Source organism: Octodon degus, unplaced genomic scaffold (genome assembly GCF_000260255.1).
Source record: "Octodon degus isolate 3935 unplaced genomic scaffold, OctDeg1.0 scaffold00221, whole genome shotgun sequence".
Taxonomy (NCBI): Eukaryota; Metazoa; Chordata; class Mammalia; order Rodentia; family Octodontidae; genus Octodon; species Octodon degus.
In genome coordinates this window covers 3,455,344-3,480,429 of record NW_004524797.1, presented here as the reverse complement: position 1 = coordinate 3,480,429, position 25,086 = coordinate 3,455,344, and the positions used below count along the sequence as shown (strand labels likewise).

The 25,086-nt window shown below is 42.0% G+C and overlaps 1 protein-coding gene across 1 annotated transcript; it reads right to left on the bottom strand.

Annotated features, from left to right (window-relative positions):
• Window positions 1-2,803: 2,803 nt before the first annotated feature.
• Msantd3 (Myb/SANT DNA binding domain containing 3) lies at window positions 2,804-25,079 on the bottom strand. The gene is given in 4 exon segments (XM_004649079.2): window positions 2,804-3,474; window positions 10,981-11,289; window positions 11,292-11,430; window positions 25,059-25,079. Coding segments are annotated over 3 exon segments (825 nt in total). The 5' UTR covers window positions 11,398-11,430; window positions 25,059-25,079; the 3' UTR covers window positions 2,804-3,064.
• Window positions 25,080-25,086: the final 7 nt, after the last annotated feature.

Here is a 25,086-nt window from a genome sequence, read left to right as displayed (position 1 = left end):
AGGACCTTGCATCTGATAAAATTCCTTTGCTTTCCAAGCTGCTACCTGCCAAGATGCCAGTTCTAAGGACAGTGCAAATGCTCCCTTCTCCATGAAGATTTCGAGCTTCTTCATTCTCTGTCAACTGTAAATGCACTTGTGGACATGCACTGACCAGATAACTACAGGATAGCTGTGTATAAGCCTTACCTCCCATCCTGTTTTGTCTTCATGATTTGGCAAGGTGGAAGATGGTGACATGTCTTATTTTTGTCTATTCCCTACAATACCTACCAAGAACCAGCTACTGCCAGTCTATATCAGGTAAGGAAAGGCTTAAAAGTAATTCTGGGTGTACTATACTTCTTCAAGAATAGACACTACAAGTATCCTGTAGTGTGATTTGACTGGCAGTATAAAACAAATCCTTGACATAGTTTCAGGTGAAAGGGAGAGGGCAGGCAGGTGGGGTTGTGTGTTCTAGAGTTGAGACCTGTGATTGAAAGCCTTCTTTGCCTTTCATTAGCTAGAGGCCTGGTGCCAGATGGTTCTTCTCTGAGCATCATTTTCTTACCACTGCAGGACTTCATAGGATTAACAACCAAACTAGATACATCTGTGAACTCTACGCAAGTGATTTTCAATCCCAATTATGCATCATAATCACCTATAAAGCATCCAAAAAAACTAAAGTACCAGCCCCCAACCCAGGTCAACTGACTCAAATTCCTCTGGAAGTGGGATCCAGTGGGACTAATTATTCATAAAATATTGTTTCTAGTGCATAGCCAATGCTGCAGACTACTGTTATAAACTCATAAATACCATTAACAGTAGAACAAGGTTCTTTGGGCTGCTAGCTTAATTATCCTTTATTTGTTCAGCTAGGAATTAGTTCAATGCTTTTATAGTTCAATTAAAATATACTACTATTTGTGAGCATTTTTTGTGTTGTTCCACATTGTTGTTTGTATGCTTAACCCCTAAGCTCTGAGAGAGAATAATAACTGACACAGGGCTGTGCACAAAGATACACTTAACCCCCTCATTTTCTTGAGAATGGCAAAATTTTCATAGGGGCTTCTCAACCCTTGCTGTTCAGCAGTGTGGTGCCCAGACAAGCACAGCCTGCAACCTGAGGGCCTGTAAGAAATGCAGAATCTTGAGCCTCACCCTAGAAAGTATTAACAAGATTTTTAGATGGGTCAGTAGGTAAAGCAAAGGCAATCTTTTCTCAGTTCACATCTGTGTTTAGGGTTTGCCCTTCCCTGTCCTAATCTCCAAGGGGTAGGAGGATGTAGAAAGTCCAATTCTGTGTTCCACAACCCATTTTAAATTAGAAACACTAGAGGGGCTGGGGAGATAGCTCAGTAGAATAAGCACTTGCCTTCAATCCCCCAGTGTACTGCAAGAAAATTAAATTAGAAACACTAGGATACTTCATTCTCTAAAGGATCCATTTGATAAGAACAAAATCAAGAATAAATCCTTATAAAACAATCTTTCCTTTCAAAGGCTAGTCTTCTAGTCTCATTATACGATGTATGTAAAATAACCAGTTGCTCTAACATATTTAAAATATGATTCAGTGTATAAAATATATATCCATTTAAATTTTAAGCAGGGCACAAATCATGAGTCTATATGTACCTTACAAAATGCAGGGTCTCCAGGGCGCAAATTCCGACATTATGAAAGAGAAAACTTGGCCACTGTAGGAGAATGTTTTTCTCAATTGACCCATCCCCTCCAGGAAATCAAGATGTTGGCCATATTCACTCAAGATTACACAAACCACACCAGGGGCAAGAGTTGAAGCAGGCTCTAAACATTATCTAGTTCTACACCCTTGTTCTGTGACACACCAAGGACTTAAGGAGTTACCCAAGGTGACACAGTAACTTGAGCAAAGCCTAGCTTAAAATTCGGGCTCTGACTTCTAGTCTCACTCTTACATAGCCTCTGCCACACCTCCTTCCTCATCACATAGCCTTGAAACCTCATTCTCAGAAACTGCTGAGCTGGCCTGGCACTTAACTGTCACTTTGCTTCCTTCAGCCACTGTCATCCCCACCTGTCAGGACTGTTTTTTTTACCACTCTGCTATGAGGAGCTGCATCATGGCTCAATCACAGTATCCATTTATAATCTATATTTCCAAATATGTGGTAATGGTTTCTTAAAAAGGCCCTGCTAACCATGTAATGCCAGCTACATACCATTTCTATCAACTAACACCATCAGCATGGTGAGGGAAGGCCTTTCCTTAGAAAGCTGGAGATTAAAGGCCAGGGCAACCACTAACTCAGTAGTACATAGGTGGAGGAAGGTCAAAGCAGGGGGAGCAAACACTGGAGCTCAGAAGAGAAGGCAGCGCCTTTTTAAAAACATACACGGCGTGACTGTAAAATTACAAGTCTTTTTTTAATAAAACAAATATAACAGAATATAGAAACCTAAATTAACATTTCTCCTGCAAAGTTGTTACATCCTTAGTTCTAACAAAGCTACCATTGCTGGAGATACTATTTGGAACTCCTCTTTGAAGAAAAGCCTTACAGAGCAGTTTAAGAGCTATATGAGAAAATATCCTTCCAAGTGTTGAGCTTTTCAGAAACTGAAATTCCCTACAGACCTGTAGCAATCTCTAGCAACAGAATCACCTCTGGAGAAGGGTGTGGCACCCAGGACAACCACTTTCAAAGTCAGGGCATTCAAGTAGAAAAGTTCAGCTATCTGCTTAAGGGGAAAAAAAAATCAATCATACTTTGTTATAGTCACACTTGCATTTGAGTTTTAAAAAAAATACAACACTCACACAAGGTTCTTATATGAATTCTAATTAAGAGACATTACATTCAGAATTATAGCACTCATAGTGATAATTTTCAGAAAACTGTAACAGCTTCTTTGCCACTTAAGGGGTACATAGGGTGCAGCTGTTTACCTGAATGTATTCTTAAATAAATGACTACTACCACTCTAAGTTTCCTAGTTGGAGCTCTGTTACAGGTTACTGACCCCAAGTTCACGTTCCAGACTTTGCCACAAGAGATTTAATTACAAGGGTACCACCCCCAAAGTCTTAGGGTGAATTGGGAAAGGGCCGGTTAAATGAAGAAACAGGCCATTCCTTGGTAAAAGTTTGTAGTTTTCTTTCCCAATACATCTTCTTTTTATTGAGCACTTCCATTTTTATCCTGTGTTCCTCCTCTGCCATCTCACACTCTCGCTGTATCTGCTGGATTTTGGCCACATGCACCTCATTCATTTGTATCAGCTGCAGTTGTAAGATGGACATTTGTTGATGGTGTTCTTCCTCATGCATCTTTTTTAAAGCACCTTCCTGAGAGGTTTTGCTCCTGTAGTTTTTATTGGCTGTTATTCTGACAGCTGAACACGAGGGTTCAGGTTGAGAGGTCCCCTCACATACTGGAAAATGTATGAACTCTTTCTCATCATCGCACAGTTCTCTATTTGAAACAGCAAATGATTCTGAAAAACAGTAGCAGAAAACATATGTTCAAAGATTTTATAAGCAGAGAAAAAAGTCAGTCCCATTTCAAATGACAGGGTCTCCAATTACGGGATGGATCTAAAATAAAATAGTGTCTGCTTTGGCAGTCATGTCTACTGGCACCCTGGCCACCTAACTTTTTATAAAAAAACTCATAAATCAGAAGCAATTTTCCCTTAAGAAATAATGATGAAGCGTTCTGTTATTTCTAAAACTGTCAACAGTGGGAACCGGGACCAGAGAATATGCTTATCAAGAACAGGAGACCTTATGACATTGATATGAATTTTAAACTGAAATGTGCCGAACTCTGATCTGATGCACAGGAGACCACACAGTACGGGGCTAACCATGGAGCTCTTCAAATAAAGTTCTCTGTGAGTCTTATCACCCTTGCCAGTTTCTCATGCAGCCAGGAACACTTCTGTCCAGTTTCCACACAGCTGTGGCAGGTTCCTGTCCCAGGTGTCAGCTCTCATAGCCACTGTACATATAAATGTTCCTCCTTGAAAGACAAGTCTACATTCCCTGGGTTAGTGTCCCCATACACCATTTCCCTTTTATTTCCTGCCCCTGGCTATTATGGCTAACACTGCCACACAGGCCCAATATTCAGATCCCAAAGACACCTGTCGGTGTCCTCTTTATTTAATCTCTATCTGAAGTTGAAAACCCTTCTTGAAATTTCTTTCTTCCATTAGCTTCAGAACCTATCACTCTCTCCTGTGTGTATCTATAGCCTCCCTCTTTGATTGACCCTATCAAGTCTTAAAGTATGGAGCCTCTTGTTCCACCCACTTTTTTGTTTGTTTTTTGGTCATACCAGGGATCAAACTCTGGACCTTGCCCTTGCCAGGCAAGCACCTGATCCACTGAGCTATCTCCCTGGCCCCTTCATATTCTTGATGTGTCCATCTCTGGCTCTGGTTTTCATCCATCCCTTTTTTGGCGGAACCGGGGATCGAACTCCGGTCCTTGCGCTTGCCAGACAAGTGCTTATTCCACTGAGCTATCTCCCTGGCCCCTTCACCCATCCTAAATAACCTTATAATATAGTTTCCACCCTTCTTTCATCTTTTTTGCTTTACTTTTCAAAATATCCTGTACTGCTACCAAAACCTACCCATGCTTTTTTTTTAACCCATGCTCTTTAAAAAGTTGTGCTTCGTTCATAATTCTTTCACTGGCTTAAAGTTGATTTAAGCATTTACCCTCACCCCCATTCCAGTTTCCCTTTTTCAACCTTTCCTCCCTACTTCTTATTCATTGAGGAACAATGCTGCTTGCTCTGTGAAACCTCGTAACTCTTTCTTCACCTGTGTCCCTCTATTACAGCGCTCACACCCACTAGTATTTTCGCATTAGGCCTTATTCATGGTTTTACCTTTGGGTACTAATTACTTTCCCTGGTGCATGGTGAATGCCTAATAGTACTTTTTGGCTGAACCTTTGACTGCAAGGGGAAATGAGCATATGGTGCAAAAGGATGCCACATGTGGTGGTGTTTGCACTGGTATTTCTTTAAGGCAGTGACATTAGTGTCAATTAGAGAAAACCACTAACTCCACTAACCATGGAGTCTTCTAGCTGTGACTCCAAGGCTTCCTTGAGAAGCTTTACATTTCCAATAATGATAATATTCTCCTCAGAGAAAAGTAATATCAATTTATTAACAGAGTTGATTACATTATTATGTCCACTCTATTATTCTGGAAGAAGGGATGCTGGGAGTGTTAATGGCTACTGGGGGGAAACCTAATTTGTAATGCTCTGTTAATAAAGGGAAATGACTATAATTTAGATTATTTCACTCCAAGGGGTAAGGTAACAACTATAACTAGTCCCTAATTAAAATCTTTAAAAAAGTAAAAAATCTCACTTTTAGATGAAAAGGTTTTAAGGAAGAATACTTCTATGCTATCCAGAAATAATGAAAATGTCTCCCTAGGACTCTTTCTTAATTCCAGTAGGTTCTACTTTACTTCAGTGCCTTTTCTTCATATTCCTGTTCTCTTTGGGTCTTGTCTATAGCTTATTCATTTGTTTGTCATTATTTTGGCAAAGCACTTGTTAAAACTTGTGTTTTAACTACCTCTCCTCCATTATTTCTGAGTTCTCTGAAGACAGAGGCAGACTCTTGTCCCTTTTTAGGGACCAGCACAAAGCTTGGCACAGTGCTGAGCATGTAAGAAATGTGAGGATATGACTGGCTGCAGGGGTTGTACCCTCTCCCACCTGCCAGCTATGGGGAAGGAACAGTGTTCTGAGCAGGGGTCTGAGGGGCGGGGGACGTGTCAGCACTGAGGACAGCGCCTCCTGACGTGTGAGTGTCACCTGCACAGAGCATTGCCTCATGTGTTTCATTTCTAGTTTTAGATCCGAAAATGTTTTCTTTGAAGACTGGACACACTGACATTTTTTGAGGCCTCTACTCTCATTGTTCTTTGATTTCATTCCAGGGGATATTTCTGGATACTCCTGTGAGTCTTTAAAGTACATCTCCTCACAGGGCTGCTCTCTCTCCCAATTTCTAAAGGCTCGCTTTTATCTCAGCAATTCTGAGACTTTAGAAACATGGTGATGATGATGGTGATAATGATGACAGCAGCCACCATTTTGTGAGTTGCAAATCAGACACTAGGATAGAGCTTTAAAACATTTTCCTGTCTAATCCATATAACCCTCTGAGACAGGTAATTCTTATAGAAAACCAAATGCACTGTCCAAGGTCATTTGTCTACTTGAGGTAATCCGGATTTTTTTTTAAGTTAAGAGTCTCACTCCATAGTCCAGGTTGGCCTTGACCCTGCTTTGTATCCCAGGCTGACCTAGTACTTGTGACCCTCTTATGCTGCCTCTGGAGTGCTGGGATTACAGGCATGTGACACCATACTCAAATAACCAGAAGTCTAACCCAGGTCTACATGACTCAAAAATCCAAGCCTGACTACTTCAATTTCGCCTCCCACTACTCTACTGGCTCACCTGATCACCCACATAGCATAATATATAGCCTCCTAGTTGCAGCCACTACAAAATCATGTTACTAAGAACATCACTGTATAGTTTAATTTTTGTTCTCCAAATTTCACTCTAGACCTGTGAACAGTGTCTTCATGTCTGAGAGCAAAAAAAAAAATGACTGCTTTAAAACTATTCTTTTAAGAACACATACATTTTAAGAAAAATAGCCAGGCCTCCTACGACAGGCAAAGGGTAAGGCTTAAAACTAGGAAGTCTGATAGAGCAGTTAATTGAGTGTCAAGCAAATATTAGTTCCAATGAATAGAAGCCAGTGTTCAGAGAGGAAGAACATTCCCTTAATGTGAAAAAGACTAGCCTGGGAACAGCAGCCTGCTGCAAACACACACCATGTAATCTCTCTCCCAGGTAAAACAAAGCCACCCAAAGTGTAAAACAACTCAATTTAATGCAAAAAGACAGGAAGATTTTCCTAGGACTGAGAACACGGCCATGGAGATGTTTCACTGGGGACAATTTCAGTGAGCTTAGCTTCAGCAGGAATAGCCTCCTATGGCAGTGAAAGGAAAGAAGGAAATCTGTACAGACCAACCTGCAGTCCTTCTCAATAGAACAAAGGAAATGAGCGTACTGGGGAAGTGGATAAATAAGATATTGTGGATGCAAACCATAAGAACTATTATTTTAACTAAAAGAAAAATATTAGATTGATGCACCGCAATGGGATTTTTTCCCTAGTAGTAGTGGCACTGGGCATTGCACCAGGTTTCCACACTGAGCTACTTTGTAGCCTTTTTTTTTTTTTTTAATTTGGGGATCTTGCTAAATCATTAAGTTGCCCATGCTGGGCTTGACCTAGCAGTCCTTCTCCCTCAGCCTCCCAGAATGCTGGCATTATAGGCATTTGCCACCACCATGCCTAGTGACAATAAATCTTAAAAACATCATTCTAAATGAAAAAAGCTTAAGAAGTGATATCTATAGTATAATTTTAATCTGTGTAAGTAAAAACACAGGTACATAAAACATGTGAGGAGAAACTTGAGCATACCAGGCTAGTCCGACTGCAGAACATGAAAGTGGGGAATAGGGAGAAAAGGGAATAAACATGCAGACCACAAGAGGGGCTTTCCGCAGAGCAGTGACACAGGTGTGTCACGCTGCAACACAACTCTGCCCGCTTCCTGCCCAAAATAATAGGATTGGATTAAGTGGTGATAATAGTGAAATTTATTAAGAAGCGTTCACATTACCCAACGATAACTTCGTAGCACAAAAATAAAAGTACATGAAATTCAATACAAATTCTAAGACATTTGAATATTTCTTTAAAAGCTTAGGTTTCTTAGATGTATTTCATGTTCTGTTACCCTGTCATTCCTAGAAAATTCTGGTCACTCCTTTAGTTTGTTTTCTACCCCTGTTCCTCCAAGATAACAGATGATAACTGTCAAAGCCAATTTATCCAAGATCACAAAATCTGCAGGTTATCATTTGTACACATCAATAATATATAATACATATGTTCACTGGCAAATACATGCCTAAGTATTTTTCTTAAACTTTAAGACTACTGAATTCAAATATAGACGTACTATGTATTTTAAGAAAGATATTTGCAAAGCTAAGACTACCCAATGGACAGTGATCCGGATGTCATAGTCCACAGTGACTCACACCAAAACATAGCTGGAGGGAGGCCTCTTACGGAATACTACTGGGCTCCATCCTTTTTAACTTCTGTATAATAAATGTCAACACACTTCTGAACACCTAAGCCTGTTAACAGGTACCCAGTAAGGTGTTTTATTTTTTTTTATAAATGTTCCCTTCCTCTCTCCACTCTTCCTCCATCCCTTTTACATTTTTATTTGTTTGGGGTTGGTGTTGAGACAGGGTGCACCCCGTAAGTTATTAAAGCATCACTGTCCAACAGAAATAGAATATACACTACATATATAATTTTAAATATGCTTATAGCCACATTAAAAAAAGAAATGGATGACACTAATTTCCACAATATGTTAAGCCAATATGTCTAAAATATCACTTAAACATATAAACAACATAAGATTATTGAGGTATTTTCATTCTTTTCATGATGTTAGATCTTCAAAATATGGTATGCACAATTATAGCACACCTCAGTTTGTCCTACCCGCATTTCAAGTGCTTATTTGGCTTATGTGACTTTTGGCTTACTGTACGGGACAATCCAGTGTCAGCGACACAAAGATTAAGCAGAAACATGTATTGCAAAACACATGAAATAATGAGGGTTATAACCCAATAGTAGCTTTTGCAATCATTTCCCCACCAGGTCCCAGAAGACTGACAATTCCACTTTGTTTTATTCTTGAAAGTAAATAGAAATACAAAACAAGTGAAATAACCTCAACGTTATTTTAATGTGTAGGAAGAGTTTCAACATTTTACTACTAGTATTGACAGGCCACCCTGGGTGCACTTCCCAATGGACTGAGCTCCTCTGCTCCCTGGCCCAATGTGGAAAGGGAAGCAGGCAGCATTAAGCTGTACCTTAGAAAGGATCAGTAAAAGGGACACTTCCCATATTATACGTGCACAAACATCCAATTTAAATTAATCCCTTTCACAAGTAAATCTCTAGAAAACGTTGCTGCAGAAAAGGCACTGAATAACCAGATGGATTCCTTTCTTTCTCAAAATTTATAAATTGTGTTTATGTGTAAATAAATTACATAATTTCTTCCCCCCAAAAAGGAAAACAATTGTGGGGTAAACTTTCTAGATTATACCCTAGATTTTGAAAATGTAGAAATAAGACTGTCCCCTAAGAAATAAAAACACAGTAATCTGGAACACAGATCTACAAAACGAAGTAAATATAGTTCACACCAGCATCATCCTCAGCAGCAAGGAGCATAAGCAGCCTTAATAATTCACTTTTCTCCCTCTCCCAGCACACACACTACCTTGCCTCACAGAGACTAAGCTGCTGTGAGCCTAGCATGGCCAATAGCTGGCTGAAGCTATAAACTCTCCAAAGCAAGGATACTGTCACGTAGACGTGGGACCCCTGGCCCACAGAAAGCAGTAAAGACAGATAGAGCAGGCGGTGCCCACATAACCGCTGTCTGCTAAGGATCTACATGGCTCGGGAGCCTGAAAAATCAGAAACCAGGCACAAGGCTCCTCTGTTAGAAAATTTTGACAAATGCTTATGACATTAACCACTATGATTACCCAACAGCTCCTTGGACTTAACTTTGGTCAAAAGATCTGCATGCAAATTTTTGATCATAAATTAGCTTCCCAGCATGATTTACCTACAGGAGAGAAAAAAGGTGACAATCACCAAGAGCATGTATTTGGTTCACTTGGTAATCATCTTTTCCACTCTGCACAGACAACATCCCTGGCTTATGAAGTTTCTCATGACTGTTGATTAGCAGGATTCGTTCTCTTAGAGCTTAATCTACTCTGGGAACACTAACAGGTGAACTTCCCAAGCTACAAGCCAAGGGTGATTTTCTCGGGTGAATGCTTGCTGGGTCCTTGGAGCACGAATCCTCAGGCCTCCTCAGGAACCTCGCTCTGCTTGTGCTTCAAGATGTACCTTCTGCAAACTGCCATAAACTATTATATGGCTGGGGAGATAGCTCAGCAGCATAAGAGCCTGCCTGGTAAGCACAAGGTCCTGAGTTCTTCAGTATCAAAGAAAAATCAAAAACTGTTACATGAACTGAACTGGACACTTCCTATCTTAAAAGAGGCAAGAATTACTGTAAATTAATCTGTACGCAATTTCGCCCTCTCCTTGTCTGGAGACATTTCACTAGTCCCCTAATACTAACTTTTTGAAGGTATAAACTATAGTATCTTTGATTATGACAGTCTTTGCCTTCTCTAAAAATTACATGTAACATATCTTGCTATTTTCAAACTATACTGAAATTAATTTTTTCTCAGAATTTCTTAACGTCCCTGGAGTGGCAAATCCAAAACTTCAGATCACAATATTATGAATTCAAAAATTCCTGTTAATCTGGGTCAATGCCAAGTGGGTGTTTTCTGTATTAATCTCTGTGGTTTTCTTTTTTTAAGTCTGAGAGTTTACTCTTTTAAATAGTCCTTTGAGTGACTGACTGCAGTGCTTTACACATAATAGATTCTCAAAAAATTGAATGAAAGAATGTAAGTCCCATCAAATGTTCCTTTTTAATCTTAATTCAGAGATAGGTTGAGATAACCAACTGAAGTGCCTTATTAATAACTGCTGTGTGGTTATCCCTTTTAACTTATGCTTAAGTAATAACAAAGCACGAAAGGTAGCCAGAGGATATAGTACTTTTGCTTACTACATGACTTCAATATCCTAGTTAATCCTGAGGTTTTGAATTAGGAAGGTCGTTTGACATGGAAGTTTCTTTCTATGACTTCCCTCAAAATGAAGGATTCTAAAATTAAAATGTCAAACAGGTCCCCAACCAGCACATGCAAAGTGGCCCCAGGAGTGGTACCTTGGGCAGCAGCATCAGGGTGGGGCTCTGGCTCTTCCTCGGGCGGGCTCTGCAGGAAGTAGAGTTGCTCAGGCAGCATGCCAGCGATCTTCTCCTTCCCCAGCACATGGGTGCTCAGCAGTGGGCTGACACTTCGCTTCACTTTCTCTCTCCTTTCATGGGCCATAATTTTTTTGGTCCGAGCCTTGATGTTCTCCCAGCACTTCTTCAGCTGTTTGAAATCCCGCAGAGATACACTTGGCTGGGAGTTATACTCATGGGCAAGCGCTTGCCAGGTACGCTGTTTGAGGGCAATAGTTCGCGCATCACTTTCTTACACTCCAGCACATATTTATACTTTTCTACTAAAGCAAGCAAGATGCTCTTTTCCAATTCTGAGAAGTATTTGGCAGGTTTTATAATTTCGTTGTTTTGCATTTTCCACTATGTTTCTTCAGGCAATTAGCTATCCTGTAAAAGAAAGTTTGAAGAAAGAATTAACAACTCCAGCAATAAAAATGTCAGCAAATCACTTAAACTTAATCCTTGCTATGATTCCTTTGTTTGAAAGAGGATCAGTACTTTCTATCCCATTAATGCTGTATTACAACATTCACAGGAAAATATTCACGAACTTACTAGGACTAGTTTTAGATTTCCCAAGTAGTTTTTCTAGCAGGTCCTTTGACTTGTTATACTGTCAAAATCCGGTATCAAGATCAAAAAATGGAAAGTTGAACATCTATGTGGGACTTGAATTTCTTTATTTCTGTTTAATGTTAGGGAACTGACTATTCTACCAAATCAGTTTTGGAAGTATGTAGCTTGCTCAAGTTTTTGTCACAGATCAAGAAAGCAAAGTCGTGTAATCAAATAGAATGGATGATGCAAACACTACCAAGACCTCAGAATCATGAAGAAACTACTCCGAATCTGATCTTGCCATCACTGTATCTGTGGTCTTAGGTCAGATTCTAGAGCAAGCACAGGTTCATCTTAAAATCAGGAATGGAGTCTGTGGTCCTTGGGGTCTGAGAGACTATTTTAAAAGCAAACAATCCTGTACAAACAATTTCTGTAGGCAGGCAAGATAGCTCAGCGGACTAAGTGCCTGCTTAAAAAATCACAGGGACTAGGGTTTGATCCCTGCCAGCCCTGCCCCCTGGGCATGCTAAGCCATCCACCGAGACTGGGCCAGTGGTGCATGCCTGTAATCCAGCGCTGGGGAGGCTGAAAGCAGGAGGATCACTATGAGTTCAAGCTGCACAGTAAGACCCTATTACAAGTACATTAAAAAATTTTTTTTGTATTTCCTAAAGTAAAAGAGCATGAACACTGGAGAACAAGTCCACTTCCCCTCTTCCAGAGGAAGGGAACTAAAGGTCAGGATAGATGAAGTAGATTGCCCAAGACCATAAAGATAGTGTCGTGTAGAATCCAGAACTTTTTTGGTCTCAGTAACATGGTGTTTGTAGCAATTATAGGGCTCTCCCCTTGGAAGGGGATAAATTATCAATCAGTGACTTCCCTAAGTCACCTTGACACCCTCTACGTGCCAAATTAGCATCCCTCTCACACCAGGTGCTTAGTAAGACTTACTCTGATTCAGCCAAAGTATAAGAAACCTAATGTGTTTCCCACATCTTCTAATCTGCCAAACATGTGAAGGCAAACATGTAGCTTAGCAACAATAATTACAGCAATACAGTAGCTACTGTATGTTCAACTTGCTGGAAAGAAGCCACTTGCTCCCATTTCTTCTCCAACCCTGACTTTTCAGAGTAGCAGGCAAACGTCAAGATGATGATAGTGTGCCCCAATGAAAAGTGGTCAATCCATATCAAAAGAATAAGGAACCAACTTGAAAAGAGTCCAACCAAAAAAGTGTAACAACTGAATGTCAAGGGTGACAGATACATGAAGTTTCTTTTCTTCAGCTATTTTCTTAATCTTTGTGTATATTTGAAATTTTTCATAATAAAAAAAAACTAGAGAAAAGCCCCATGGCTTTTAATTTTTTTTTAATCATTTATTTATTTACTGATTGATTTGGTACAGGGTCTCGTTATGCAGCTCAGACTCATGATCCTCCTGTCTCAGCCTCCCCAGAGCTAGGATTACAGGCATGCACCCCCATGCCCAGTTTCGGTGGCCAGCACAGCATGCCCAGGGCTCAGGGGTTGGCACACGCAGTACTGGGGATTGAACCTAGGTCCTTGAGCTTCCAAGGCAGGTGCTTAGATCGCTGAGCTATCTCCCCAGCCCAAGCCCATGTATTTTAAATGCACTGGTACACTAATTTAAAATTACACTGTTACAAGACACCTATTCTCACACAGTGCCTGGATAGAGGTTTCTATCGTTGTCTTAAAACAGGTTAGAGGGAAGGAGGCCAGATCAGAGAAACATGTGAGGCAGGACAACAAGTTTGAGTTCAGCCTGGGCAACTTACTGAATTAGTGAGAACCTGTCTCAAAATAAAAAGGGCTGAGGATGTAGCCCAGGAAGGCCCTGGGCTCAATTTCCACTTTCTACTCCCAGAGAGAGAGAGAGAGAGAGAGAGAGAGAGAGAGAGAGAGAGAGAGAGAGAGAGAGATGCATGTTTTATAGAACAGTAACAGAATCTGATCCGGGTCTCCCAGGATATACCACCTCATCCTAAAAGTTCTGGTTAGGACGAAGTACTGTCCTGATCACACTTTCCACTCACTTGGTGACCCTCTCCACAATCATCCTGGGCACATAAGTAATCAAAGCTCGAGAGATTTTACACATGTCAAAAGAAGCTTGGCTGCAGATTTTAAGCAAAGCTACATGAAGGGACATTCACCTCGGGATATGTCCTGGTACCCCTCAGTTTCCAGGCCTTGCTATGATCATGTTGCTCATGTGTTCCTGCAGTCACACGCAACCTGAGCCCCTGCATACTCTGGCTCTTCTGTAAATCTCTTATTGGCCAATACATCCTTGTCCAACTTATTTTCTGTATTTTTTATTATCAAATCAGCGAGTACATGGAGTGTTCTTAAACCACACAGCTCCTAAAGCAGATTCTGACCTGATTCCTCCACCTCAACTCCTCTTACCCAGGAGATGCCAATATGCCTACTTGACTCCTGCTCCAACTCCTTTCAGGAGTCACAGTTCTAAGCATTAAGAACTCTCATCCAGGGCCAGGGATATTGCTCAGTGACACAGCGCCTGCCTGGCAAGCATGAGGTCCTGAGTTTGATTCCCAGTACCAAAAGAAAACTCTGATCCATAAATAAAAACGGAATTATTAGGCTAGGTACATGGCTCAGGGTAAAGTTCTTTGCCTTGCATGCTGAAGGCCCTGGGTTTGATTCCCAGCAACACACACACACACACACAGGATTATTCCTTATTTTGTTGTATGTAATTCTAACATATATGTATATATATAATATATATATATATATATTTGTGTATAGATACTTTCACAAATATGTGAATATAAATACTTTCTAAATAAGTCTTTTTCACCGGGTATGGTGGTGCACATCTGCAATCCCAGCACTGAGGAGGCTGAGGCAGGAGCATCACCACAAGGCAAATGCTTTATCACTGGGGTCAGCCCGAACCACAAAGTAAACTCAACGCCAGTTGTACTACACAGCAAGGGTCCACCTCAAAAAAATTTTAAAAAGAAATTTAAAACTTTTCCCTATCTCAATTATTTCTTCAAGACAGACTACTACAAACAGAACAGTTCCCACGAAAGATGAAACCATTAAAGACTTTTGTAACATCATGAATTTGTCCCTGTACAAACATCGTGTTGATGTACTGCCCTAGTAGCAGCACATAAAACATTTGTTTCCCTGCTTCATTTACTTTTCCTGGTTGTTTTTTTGTTTGTTTGTTTTCCTATGGCAATTGTGGAGGTAAAAACGTCACCTCACTGTTTAATGATACGCAGATTCTAGCTCTATGGAGGACAGGCACGGGTTAAAGGAAAAAGGACAGCTTGCTCCCGACCACTCAGTGAGCTAAGTACTGACCTTTCCTTGACCTGTGTACTTCCTGAATCGCAGGCAGACACGCTTCCATTATGTTTTGAGTATTATTCCTTCAGAACCTCAGGTTATCTGAGGATAAGATGCAAGCAAGTTATATAACCGACGCATGTACGGAACCCCTGGCTAACGCAACTTTGAGAGGTCTCATAAAGATGGAGGAGAAAATAAAAGCCATGGGTTGGAGGAGTGCTTCACTTCCCTTTGCCTCCTGCTTTGTGTCCATGTCTTCTCATTTCCACGACGCAAGGGCTCTCATGTAAATAAGCTACACTCTGAACCACGTCTCTATGACACTTTATGGAACTCTAATTATATGGAATTGCCAAGAATTTAATGCTTCCTTGCAACTTCTGCAGTACCAATAGCAGCCACGAGGTGGTGCTAGACTTGCTCAGAGTCTAAATTTCACAAAGCCTAGCCCTAATGTGGCTACTAGAGTTCTAGTAAGAGAATAGAGCTCTTATTGTGTGTTAGACACTATACCAAATGCCTTTAATCCTCTCAAAAATAGCTCTTGATAACATCATTTGCTATACTTCAATATTTTCTGTTAAAAAAAATCAAGTACCAGCAGGAATTACACAACTGCTCTCAAAAGCAAATACTCAGAATTACCAACACCTGGGGACCATTAATAGCCTATTAACTAAACTGTTGCTTAATCACTAGCTAAGTGAATCCTCAGTTACCAATTTACTTTGCTTAATTTCGTAGAACAGCAGGTCTCCCTGGGCCATGTGGTTGTGCTCTACAGTTGTGCTCCCTATAAAGGGATTCTGGTATAAGAATCCCTGTGGATTCCCAACGGCCTTATGAAGAAGGCTGTTTATCTGTACTAACCAGTTATCATTCCCATTTCCCAGATAAGGAAACTGAGGCTCAGGGGTTGGAGAACCCCAGTGGTAAAGCATTTGCCTACCATGTATGAGGACCTGGGTTCAATCCCCACAGCTGCAAATAAATAAATGGAAAAAAAAAAAAAAAACCTGAGGCTCAGTGACTTGCTACAGTAACACAAATGTTAAGGGGCAGGACCAGGATTCAAACTCAGGACTGAAAAGGTCCATGCTCCTCTGTTCCACTCAGTTCTCTTATTTCAGACCTAGTGACAGCCTCTACTCCCCCGATCCAATTATGTCAATTAATTAGCAATCTGGTTGTCAGCAGGCAGACGTCCAAGAGATGGAAACTTAAGCAAGCTGTACCTGCTCTCCCTCCCAACTATTCTAGTCTTTATCACCTCCTGCCTCTTTTATTTATTTATTTTGTATTTTTTTAGGGAAGGGTCTACAGGGTGTTCAGGGTCTCACTACTAGATCGGACTTGTAGTAATCCGCCTACTTACTGCCACCCAAGAGCTGGGATTAAAGGCATGTACCACCATGCCCAGTTTGAATCGCCATCTCAGCATGCCCCGGGGATGGGGCCCACACCCACTGAACCTGTGCCTTCTTGCAGGTGCTTTAATCTGCTGAGCTATTTGGCCAGCCCAAAAGCTGCATTGACTGTCTTTTATTATTATTGTCGTTGTTGTTATTATTATTGGTACCAGGGATTGAACTCAGGACCTCACACTTGCCAGGCAAGCACTTATGCCACTGAGCCATCTCCCCAGCTGGATTCTCCTACCTCTTTTAAATCTTAAGACCCATAAGGCATATTTTTTCTCCACTCACAGTTCTAAAATAATTTCTGCTGTTATCTGACAGAAATGTATGTAAGTCCAGAAAGTAACTCCAGAGACCATAAAAGCATGAAAATGCTACATACTTCAGGGGACTGGTGGCATTCTGCTCCAGTACCTCATAGTCCTTGGTACACAAACACTTCCCAAAGTAAGATACCTCCTCCAGCAGAGCTCATTAAGGGGAACTTTAAACCTAGAAAGCACATTCCACCCCAAAACTATTCATCGATGTCCATAATTGTTTTCCAATCACAGCACAACAGTCTTCCATGCTGCTGCATCAGCCTTTATCAGAAATGGACTGGCTTTCCTTGCTCCCAGAGCTGCTCAGTGATGACTACTTTTCACACCTTCTGTTCTGCTAAACACAGTGCATGGTCCAAAAAGCAGCCCAGTGACCCTCACACTGTGAGCTCTTGGTAAACATTTAATGAACCCAAACATGTTTATATAGGAATAAAACTGCCCGCCATGTGCCTAAGATCATACATGGCAAACAATACACCAAAAGCTGCACAATAAAAGCAAAAATGGTCAATAAAATAGCAAGATCCAAATGCAATGAAAGTTCTGCCTTAGGTTTGACAAAGACCCATAGACAGGTCTAAATAAAAGAGCACAATCCTAGTAACAATAACAGAGGAAATGGGTAGGACAATTCCCATCATACTAACAACTGAACTGCCAGAAGATCATAGTAGCTACACTTAATATCCACTTTAAAAATGTACCTGTTTATAAATTTTTTGTAAGATCCCAAAATTCCAGTGTTGAAGCCCTAATCCCCAGTGTGGCTATATTGGGGGACTGGGCATTTAAAGAAACAATTAAGGTTAAATGAGGTCATAAGTATGAGACCTTTGTCCAATGAGATTTGTGCCCTTATAAGAAAACACAACAGAGAGCGTGTGTTTTCCTTCTCTTCAGCACAAAAGAGGCCCTGTGAATACACAGTGAGATGGCAGCCACCCTCGGGCCACAAGAAGAAAGCTCAGAATGAAGCCTACTTTAGCAGCATCTTGATCTTAGACTTCTCAGTCATGGAAACTATGAGAAATAAAATATCCCAATCTGTGGCATTTTGATATGGCAGCCCGAGAAGACCTAATATACTATCTGATGATTTTTTTAAGTCCACCAAGGGTGACACTAAGCCTAAAGTTTCAGTAGACTAAAAAATATTGGCAAAGGTTTTGTTCTATTGCCTTTTGGGGAAAAAAGAAGTGCTTTGAAGTCCATACTCAGAATGGCCATCATAATTGAAGAAATCGTGGCACTGTGACCCCAGGCAGGATGGCAGGACATTAATGAACTGGAGCTCCTAAAGTGAAGTGAAATGAACCCAGCCACTGGACATAGAAAACCTGGGCTCAAATTCTGAGTGTGACACTTGCTTAGGTGGGTAATTTTGCACCAGTCAGCCTGCATGCTTCATCTGTGAAATAGAATTAATACCCCCCAAGCAGTCTTCTCAACCTCGCAATACATCTTGAAGTATGAATGAAAAACAGCACAGGTTAGAGTTCCAATGAATTGTAGTTCTTTCCCCGCCTCCTACCCATATCAAACTGCTTCCCAAAGTAAGTAGTGGTTTGCATACAATGTATGCTCCGATTTATACTGGCTGGCTTTTTAACTCATACACCCACAATCAGAAAACGTAGAATGAACTCTTGTCAAAGGGTAAGCACTGCTCTAAATGTTGTGGAAGATACAGTAATGAAAAGGGGCTGGAACATGAACATAGAGGAGGAAGTACATACCAAGAGCTAGGAAGAAATGACCAGTTCATGTACGTCCGCACTAGGCTGAGAGATGAACAAAGCAGAGGCACTGAGATATGTAGGGATTAACAGTATACGCACTGTGTGCAGGCCTCAGAATGAATGGCAGTCCTCAGGGAGATGACAAAGACTGCCAACAAGTTACAGGTGATCGGTCTGTTCTAAAAAGATGATGAATGTTTCCTATTTTCTATCCTTGTGCTATCTCCTGACTCAATGTGTCATATGTGACCTTTTTTTGAAGTCATTCAAATATAAACCCTGTTTTAAAAAGATCCAAGTTTTTAATCTTCTCATTTTACAGATGGGGAAATGGGGGCTCAGAGTAAAATAAGGAATTCTGAAGGCCCTTATCACAAAGAGAGCCTCAAATTAAAGCTTTGCGACTTGCTCTTCAGCCCTTTTCTCCACATCTCCTGTTGGAATCTCATCATCAAGATGCCCTTTTGCTAGGTACCCTCCAGCCTTCCTGACAACCCTGTCTCAGTTACTCTTCTGTCACTCCTGGGACAAAATACACAACACCTAAAATCATGGAAGGAAAGGCTCATTTAGCTCACAGTTTGTGGAGGTTTCAGTCCATACTTGGCTGGCTCCAAGTCAGAGTGAAACATGACAGAGGGCAGCAGTTCATGGCGGCAGAAAACAGCGAAGTGAAGGGAGAAGCTGCAGCTGGGGCTGCTAGCAAGCCTCTGTCCCTTTCCCACATTGTATTTAGGCTATCTTCCCTAGGACGGGCGTAGCACTCATACCTATAACCCCTGCATTGAATCATGAATTAATCACAAACTCTGGAAGCCATCCCAGTGACTCCATAAGGCTTAGCGGGGACAACTAGACACAAACCATAGCACACCCCATTTATCTAGCTTTGGATCTAGAGTATCTCCCAAAGACCATTTGTTAGAGATATGGTCCCCAGCTTAGCACTACTGGGAGGTGGCAGAATGCTTTAAGAAGCGGGGCCTTGTGAAAGGTCTTTAGGTACTTGGAGACATGTCCTTGAAAGGGGACAGTGGGACACCTTCCCCATCATTTTCCTCTCTTCTTCCACTTCCTGGCCATGAGGTGAGTGGTTTTGCTCTGCCACATGATCCTATCATGATGTGCAGTCTCACTATCTCCCCAAAGCAATATGGTCAGAGTCCTGGACTGAAAACTCCAAAACTCAGGACCAAAATAAACCATTTCCCTTTATAAGGTGATTTTATTGGCTGTTTGTTATAGTCAGAGAAAGCTGACAAACCTACTGAAAGCCTGAAGCTTTTTTTTTTTTTTTTTTTTTGGTGGACCAGGGATTGAACTCAGACCCTTGCACTTGCCAGGGAAGCGCTTATTCTACTGAGCCATCTCCCCAGCCCGGAAAGCCTGAAGCTTGTCACTCGTTCTGTGACACTTAGCAACATCGTCCTCCTTCCCTGGCCCAGTTCCAAGGTCTCTACATTATTGCTGATGTGGGTGTTGCAATCCCTATTAGCATTACTGTTCTTCTACAACCTAGTGTTTTTCACAGCTCATTGCCAAAGGTGCATAGATGATATTTTCCGATTATTTATGAGGCTAGTGGAACCACTGGTCAAAGAAAGAGAATACTGCAATAGAATGAAATTATCTCAGCACTTTATACAATCATTTTTGCTTTAAAGCCCATACATGGGTCCGGCTCTGTAGGTTAAGTAACTCCAGATGAAATGGCTGAGGTAGGCGGGCTGAATGTTCTCCACAGTCCTTGAAGAGGAACTGCTATACTATAGTAGACACTTGATAAATACTTATGGAATATGTAGAAGCCCACCTGCTTAGGGGCTGGGAAGATGGCTCAGTGGAATAAGCGCTTCCCTGGCAAGTGCAAGGGCCTGAGTTCAATCCCTGGTTCCACAAAAAAAAAAAAAAAATCCACCTGCTTGACATTTGCTGTTTTATTTTTTTTTTAATGTTGCCCACAATCTACAATTTCTCTATGTATGAGAGATTTGTCATAAAAGTATTCTCTAAGTTTCTTGTAAATACTATTAGGATCCAAAAAGAAATAAAATGCCAACTTTTCAAGAGCCTCACTATAATTGTGATGACTTCGGGATCTCATTTTTGGTTTTTGAGGGGTTTGTTTGTGTGTTTGTTTGGTACCTGGAATTGAACTTAGAACCTTGCACTGGCCAAGAAGGCGCTGTGTCATTTTGTCCTCACATGCTGAGACCCGTCAGCCCTGATGGCCACCTTCTGTTTTCTTTGCCCCTCCACCTTCCTTCTCAAAAGCTTTCCAGCCTTCAACCTAATACTGACCTTGCCTCCTCTAATGCATTCCCTCCCCTTCTACTTCCTCACCCGCTCTGCAGGCTGTGTAACTGTGGAGTGTTTATTTCTACCATCTGTGTCTGACTGACTGTGAGCAGAATCAGCCTTATGTTAAGGCAAGGGCCCCTGTCTTCCACTCTCCTTTCCTCCCATGTTTCCTGTGCCCTCTATACGCCAGAGAGGATTCTTAAAGTCCTGGCTCCTTCCTGCCTCCCTTCCCCCAGCTCCATCTTAAACCACTCAGGGGTTCCCTGCAGCCTTCCTGAAATGCCTTTGAAATCATTAGTGGTAAAGCATCCTCTAAAGAAAGCACTTCTGAAATGCAGACAGTGCCCTTCGTAGGTGTTCCCACTGCAGCTGCCTCTCTCTGAGCACGTCCTCCCCCATTCCCACTACTTCAGCTACAGAGCTCAGATCTGCTCCACTCAGAGGTCCTGAGTATTTACCCAGCACAGAAGCACTCAGAAGTATTCCTCACTGCGTCCATCCACATTGTCAAGGATCTACCTCTTGGAGGCTCAGAACTACCATATATTTTGTGTATCTTTTGCATACAACAGATACTCAGTAAGTGTTTTTTTTTTAAAAAAGAGGGGATGTCAGGAAGAACCTCTCTCCCTGGAGCCATCTTCTCTCCTTAGTATCAAACACATAACCAATTATCTACCATCCACCTCTATCTAGCTGTCCATCCTGGGCATCTCAGAAACTTCCAATCTTCATACCCAAAAGCAAACTATTCCCTCACTTCCAAGTCTCCTGAAGAACAGAATTAGCATGTTCTCCAACTTATGACAAGACATGTCATAAGTTTTTACCTCAGTATCCATGCCTCCCTTTCTAGTCTCATTGCTCATTTCGGAGGCCAGACCCTAATCTCTAAAAACAATCTCCCAAATGCCCAGTCCATCTTCCGCAGCACCAGGGGAGGGATCCTCCTAAACACAGTTATCACGTGGCAGTGCTCCTTGTGCCGCTCTGACATCTGCCTCGCTACCTAAGTGATAACAAGTCCAAACTCCTAATGTATTGCAAGGTATTTGTGGGTCTGGCCTGATTACAGCACCTCTCCACCCAAGATGCCACTCTCTTGTGTAATTTTCAACCTAACCAGACCAAACTCACCTTCTCATCCTTGAATCTGCTGCATTCTCATGCCTTTGTGTATACAGAGTGTCTACCCTCTGGCTGGAATCTTTACTCCAAGATCCATCCAGGGCCCATTTTTCATCCTATGAAGGCCAGTTTCCAAGTATAGTTTATTTCCCCCCTCCTCCTCCTCCTCCTCCTCCTCTTCCTCCTTCCTTTCTCCTTCTACTTTTTTTGTTTCTTTCTTTTTTTTTTTTTTGAGACAAGTTTTCTCTATGCAGTGCAGGTTGGCCTTGAACTCATTTTGTACCCGAGGCTGTCCTCAAACTTTCAGTGATCCTCATGCCTAAGCTCCCAAAGTGCCGTCATTACAGGCATGCACCACCACTACTGACCTTCCATGTAATTTTTTGGAAGCTTTCCTCAACTAACGCTCAGGCTGGTTTTTTTGTTTAATTTTATTTATAATAGCCTCTTTCTAAAATAAATTTGAAGTTACAAATTATGCACACACTGTAAACAGATTTTTTTATTTTTTAGTAAGAGTCTACAGAGTCTACAGGGTCTCACTACATAGATCTGACTCATAGTGATCTGCCTATATTCAGTCTCCCAAAGAACTGGGATTACAGTCACATGACACCATGCCCAGTCTCAATTGCCATCTCAGCAGGCCCCAGGGGCAGGGCCAGCATGGCAGGCCAGGAATCAAACCCTGGCCACTGCATCTGCAGACTTTCTTAAAGAGAGAATAGCAAGGCAAAAACAAGATAAAGTAAAAGAAAGAAAAGCTAAAGTTGGGCATGTAATCCCAGTACTCTTAAGATTTAGTCAGGAGGATCAAGACTGAGGCCAGCCAGAACTACATAGAAAGAAACTGTCTCAAAAATAAATAACTACATGAAAGCTAAAATATAATGCAGCATTCATCACCTCAAATGTAGTTCTCATAGTTGTCAGAAGAATACTGGCCCCGTGTCTCTAGTGAATGAGTTGACCACCCTTCAGTGAGCCCACTGACAATCATATACACCTGTATAGCAGCATCCCAAATGCATACATAACTTATACTTGTTCTTTATGACTGTCTCCCCCAGTGGACTGGGAAGTTCCTAAGGGAATACACAATTTCTGACTCATCTCTGTCTCCTCAGCATAAAGCGTATGACTCAGCACTCGACTGCGCTCAGCAGACATTTGTTGAATGAAGGTCCTCATGGGCAGGGAAAACAGTGAGAGCACTTGTAGAGCTCCTGCTAGGTATTTGGGGGGAAAACCCCATTATTTTACAGAGAGAGAGAGAGAGAGAGAGAGAGAGAGAGAGAGAGAGAGAGAGAACTAAAGCAAAGAAATACAAAGCTAATAAACTGCAGAAAAAACAGAGTCAAACTCCAAACTCTCTCTCAAAGCAACTGTTCTTTCCACAAAGCATGGTATTTGATACCTTCACCACCACTACATACCCAGATACCTTCTTCTTTAAGGTGTGGTTCAAAGTAAAACAAAATAAAACACCCTTCCCTAAGAAGCTCACTTGTTATAAAGGTGTGTGTGAATCTTGCCCCTGACCTTCCACAACACTTAGGAAAGAAACTGGGAGAGCACAGGTGCCTTTTGGAAGTGGAAAACAAGTCAGCCGGGTACTGTGCAGGTGTGCTGAAGTGGCCAGCTCCTCTTCTAGCTGCTCTTCCCCCAGTGCAACCCCCAGGTAGGCCAGCGATGGCAAACCATTCAGATACTAAGTGCCAATCTTTAAACCACAACCCATTTATTTACTGCAAAGTGCCAATGCTGCAATTACACCTGAACACTGAGGTTTTAGTTTAGAAAAAGCAATTCATACATTATTGTGTTTGTCATAAAAGAAAAACACAGTAACACATGTGCCACCGGTTTACTACCACTGCTAGGCCTTGTCTGTGTTGCTCTTCCTTTCTCAGAGACCAAAGCCTCCCAGAACTCCTCATTCCAAACTGAAATCCCCAACACTCTGTACCACCCCACTGCTTCTCTAACAAGTGAAAGTGATTCCAAACATTCTCCTTCATTACATCACTGAGGCCTTAGTATTTTAAGTGTCTTGCCAACCTTTAGGCTTGGCTGTTAACCACTCCCATCTGCTGGAAACAATATAAGAACTGCAGGCTCATGACAGTGACACTTTAGGAGGCCTAGTTACGAGGACAGGCATCACATGTGAATACTTTTGTCCTAGCTTGCAAAGAAGGGACAACCTAAGATCACCATTGCACCCCTCCCACCCCGCCCTGGTCTCTCTGGGGAAAAATGGAATCCTGGTCCAGAATGTCGCTGAGAGACAAGGGTGGATGCTACTCCTTTCCTCTTCATCTTCCCCCAAGGCTCCAGAATCCTTCCTCTCAACTCTTTGTCTCTTTCTGGATCCCAACTCCTGTAGCAGTCCTCTGTTTAACTCAGGAACTGTTTTTGAATCAACACTGAACATTTTCCTGGGTAGCAGTGTCCTTTCTGGCACTGAAATGCACACCACGGGGCCCTATTATTCTGCCTACTGTTTTAAATGTGTGACAAATATATTTCTACACACTATAACCACTTCCCCGAGTAATGCAAGAACATTTTACTCTTTAACATTACCCAGAACTAAGTAACATCCATGGGACTAAGACGTCATTCTTCACTTTCTTACTCCTGAAGATTTCTTTCATGCAATTTACAGTAGCTACCTCATAGCACAAGTGTGATAATTTAACAATTCATTCCAAGGGTTTAAGACCCTGGGCCTGCTACACAGAAAGTGCTCACACTTTAGCTATTATCACACACACGCATTATCTTTCACAATAGTCCCTGGGATAGGCATTCACACACGACCCCTCGCTGCCCCCCACCCCCATTACAGAATCAGCAGCCCAGGCTTGAGCAAAGGAGCTTTCCCAAGGTCAGTTGCGGAGGGATGTGATGCTCCGCTCCATCCTCCAAACGCGGGACACCTCCTCTCAAGGCCCCGGGGTCTTAATGGAGACAAGTCCTGAAAAGCAACCAGTGCCTTGCCCAACATACAGCCGGGACCGTGGAACAGGAAGACTGCGCCACTGAGGGTCACTTGGATTCTTCCCAGGCGACGCCTCCGGCCCGGGGGCCCGCAGCCCCCACCCCGGAGCCGCTCGGAGTCTCCCGGGCCCGCGCGCCGGGCTTTGTACGCTGCAGGCCGGCCCCACTCACCGAGCCCCGGCGCGGCGCGCAGAGGCGG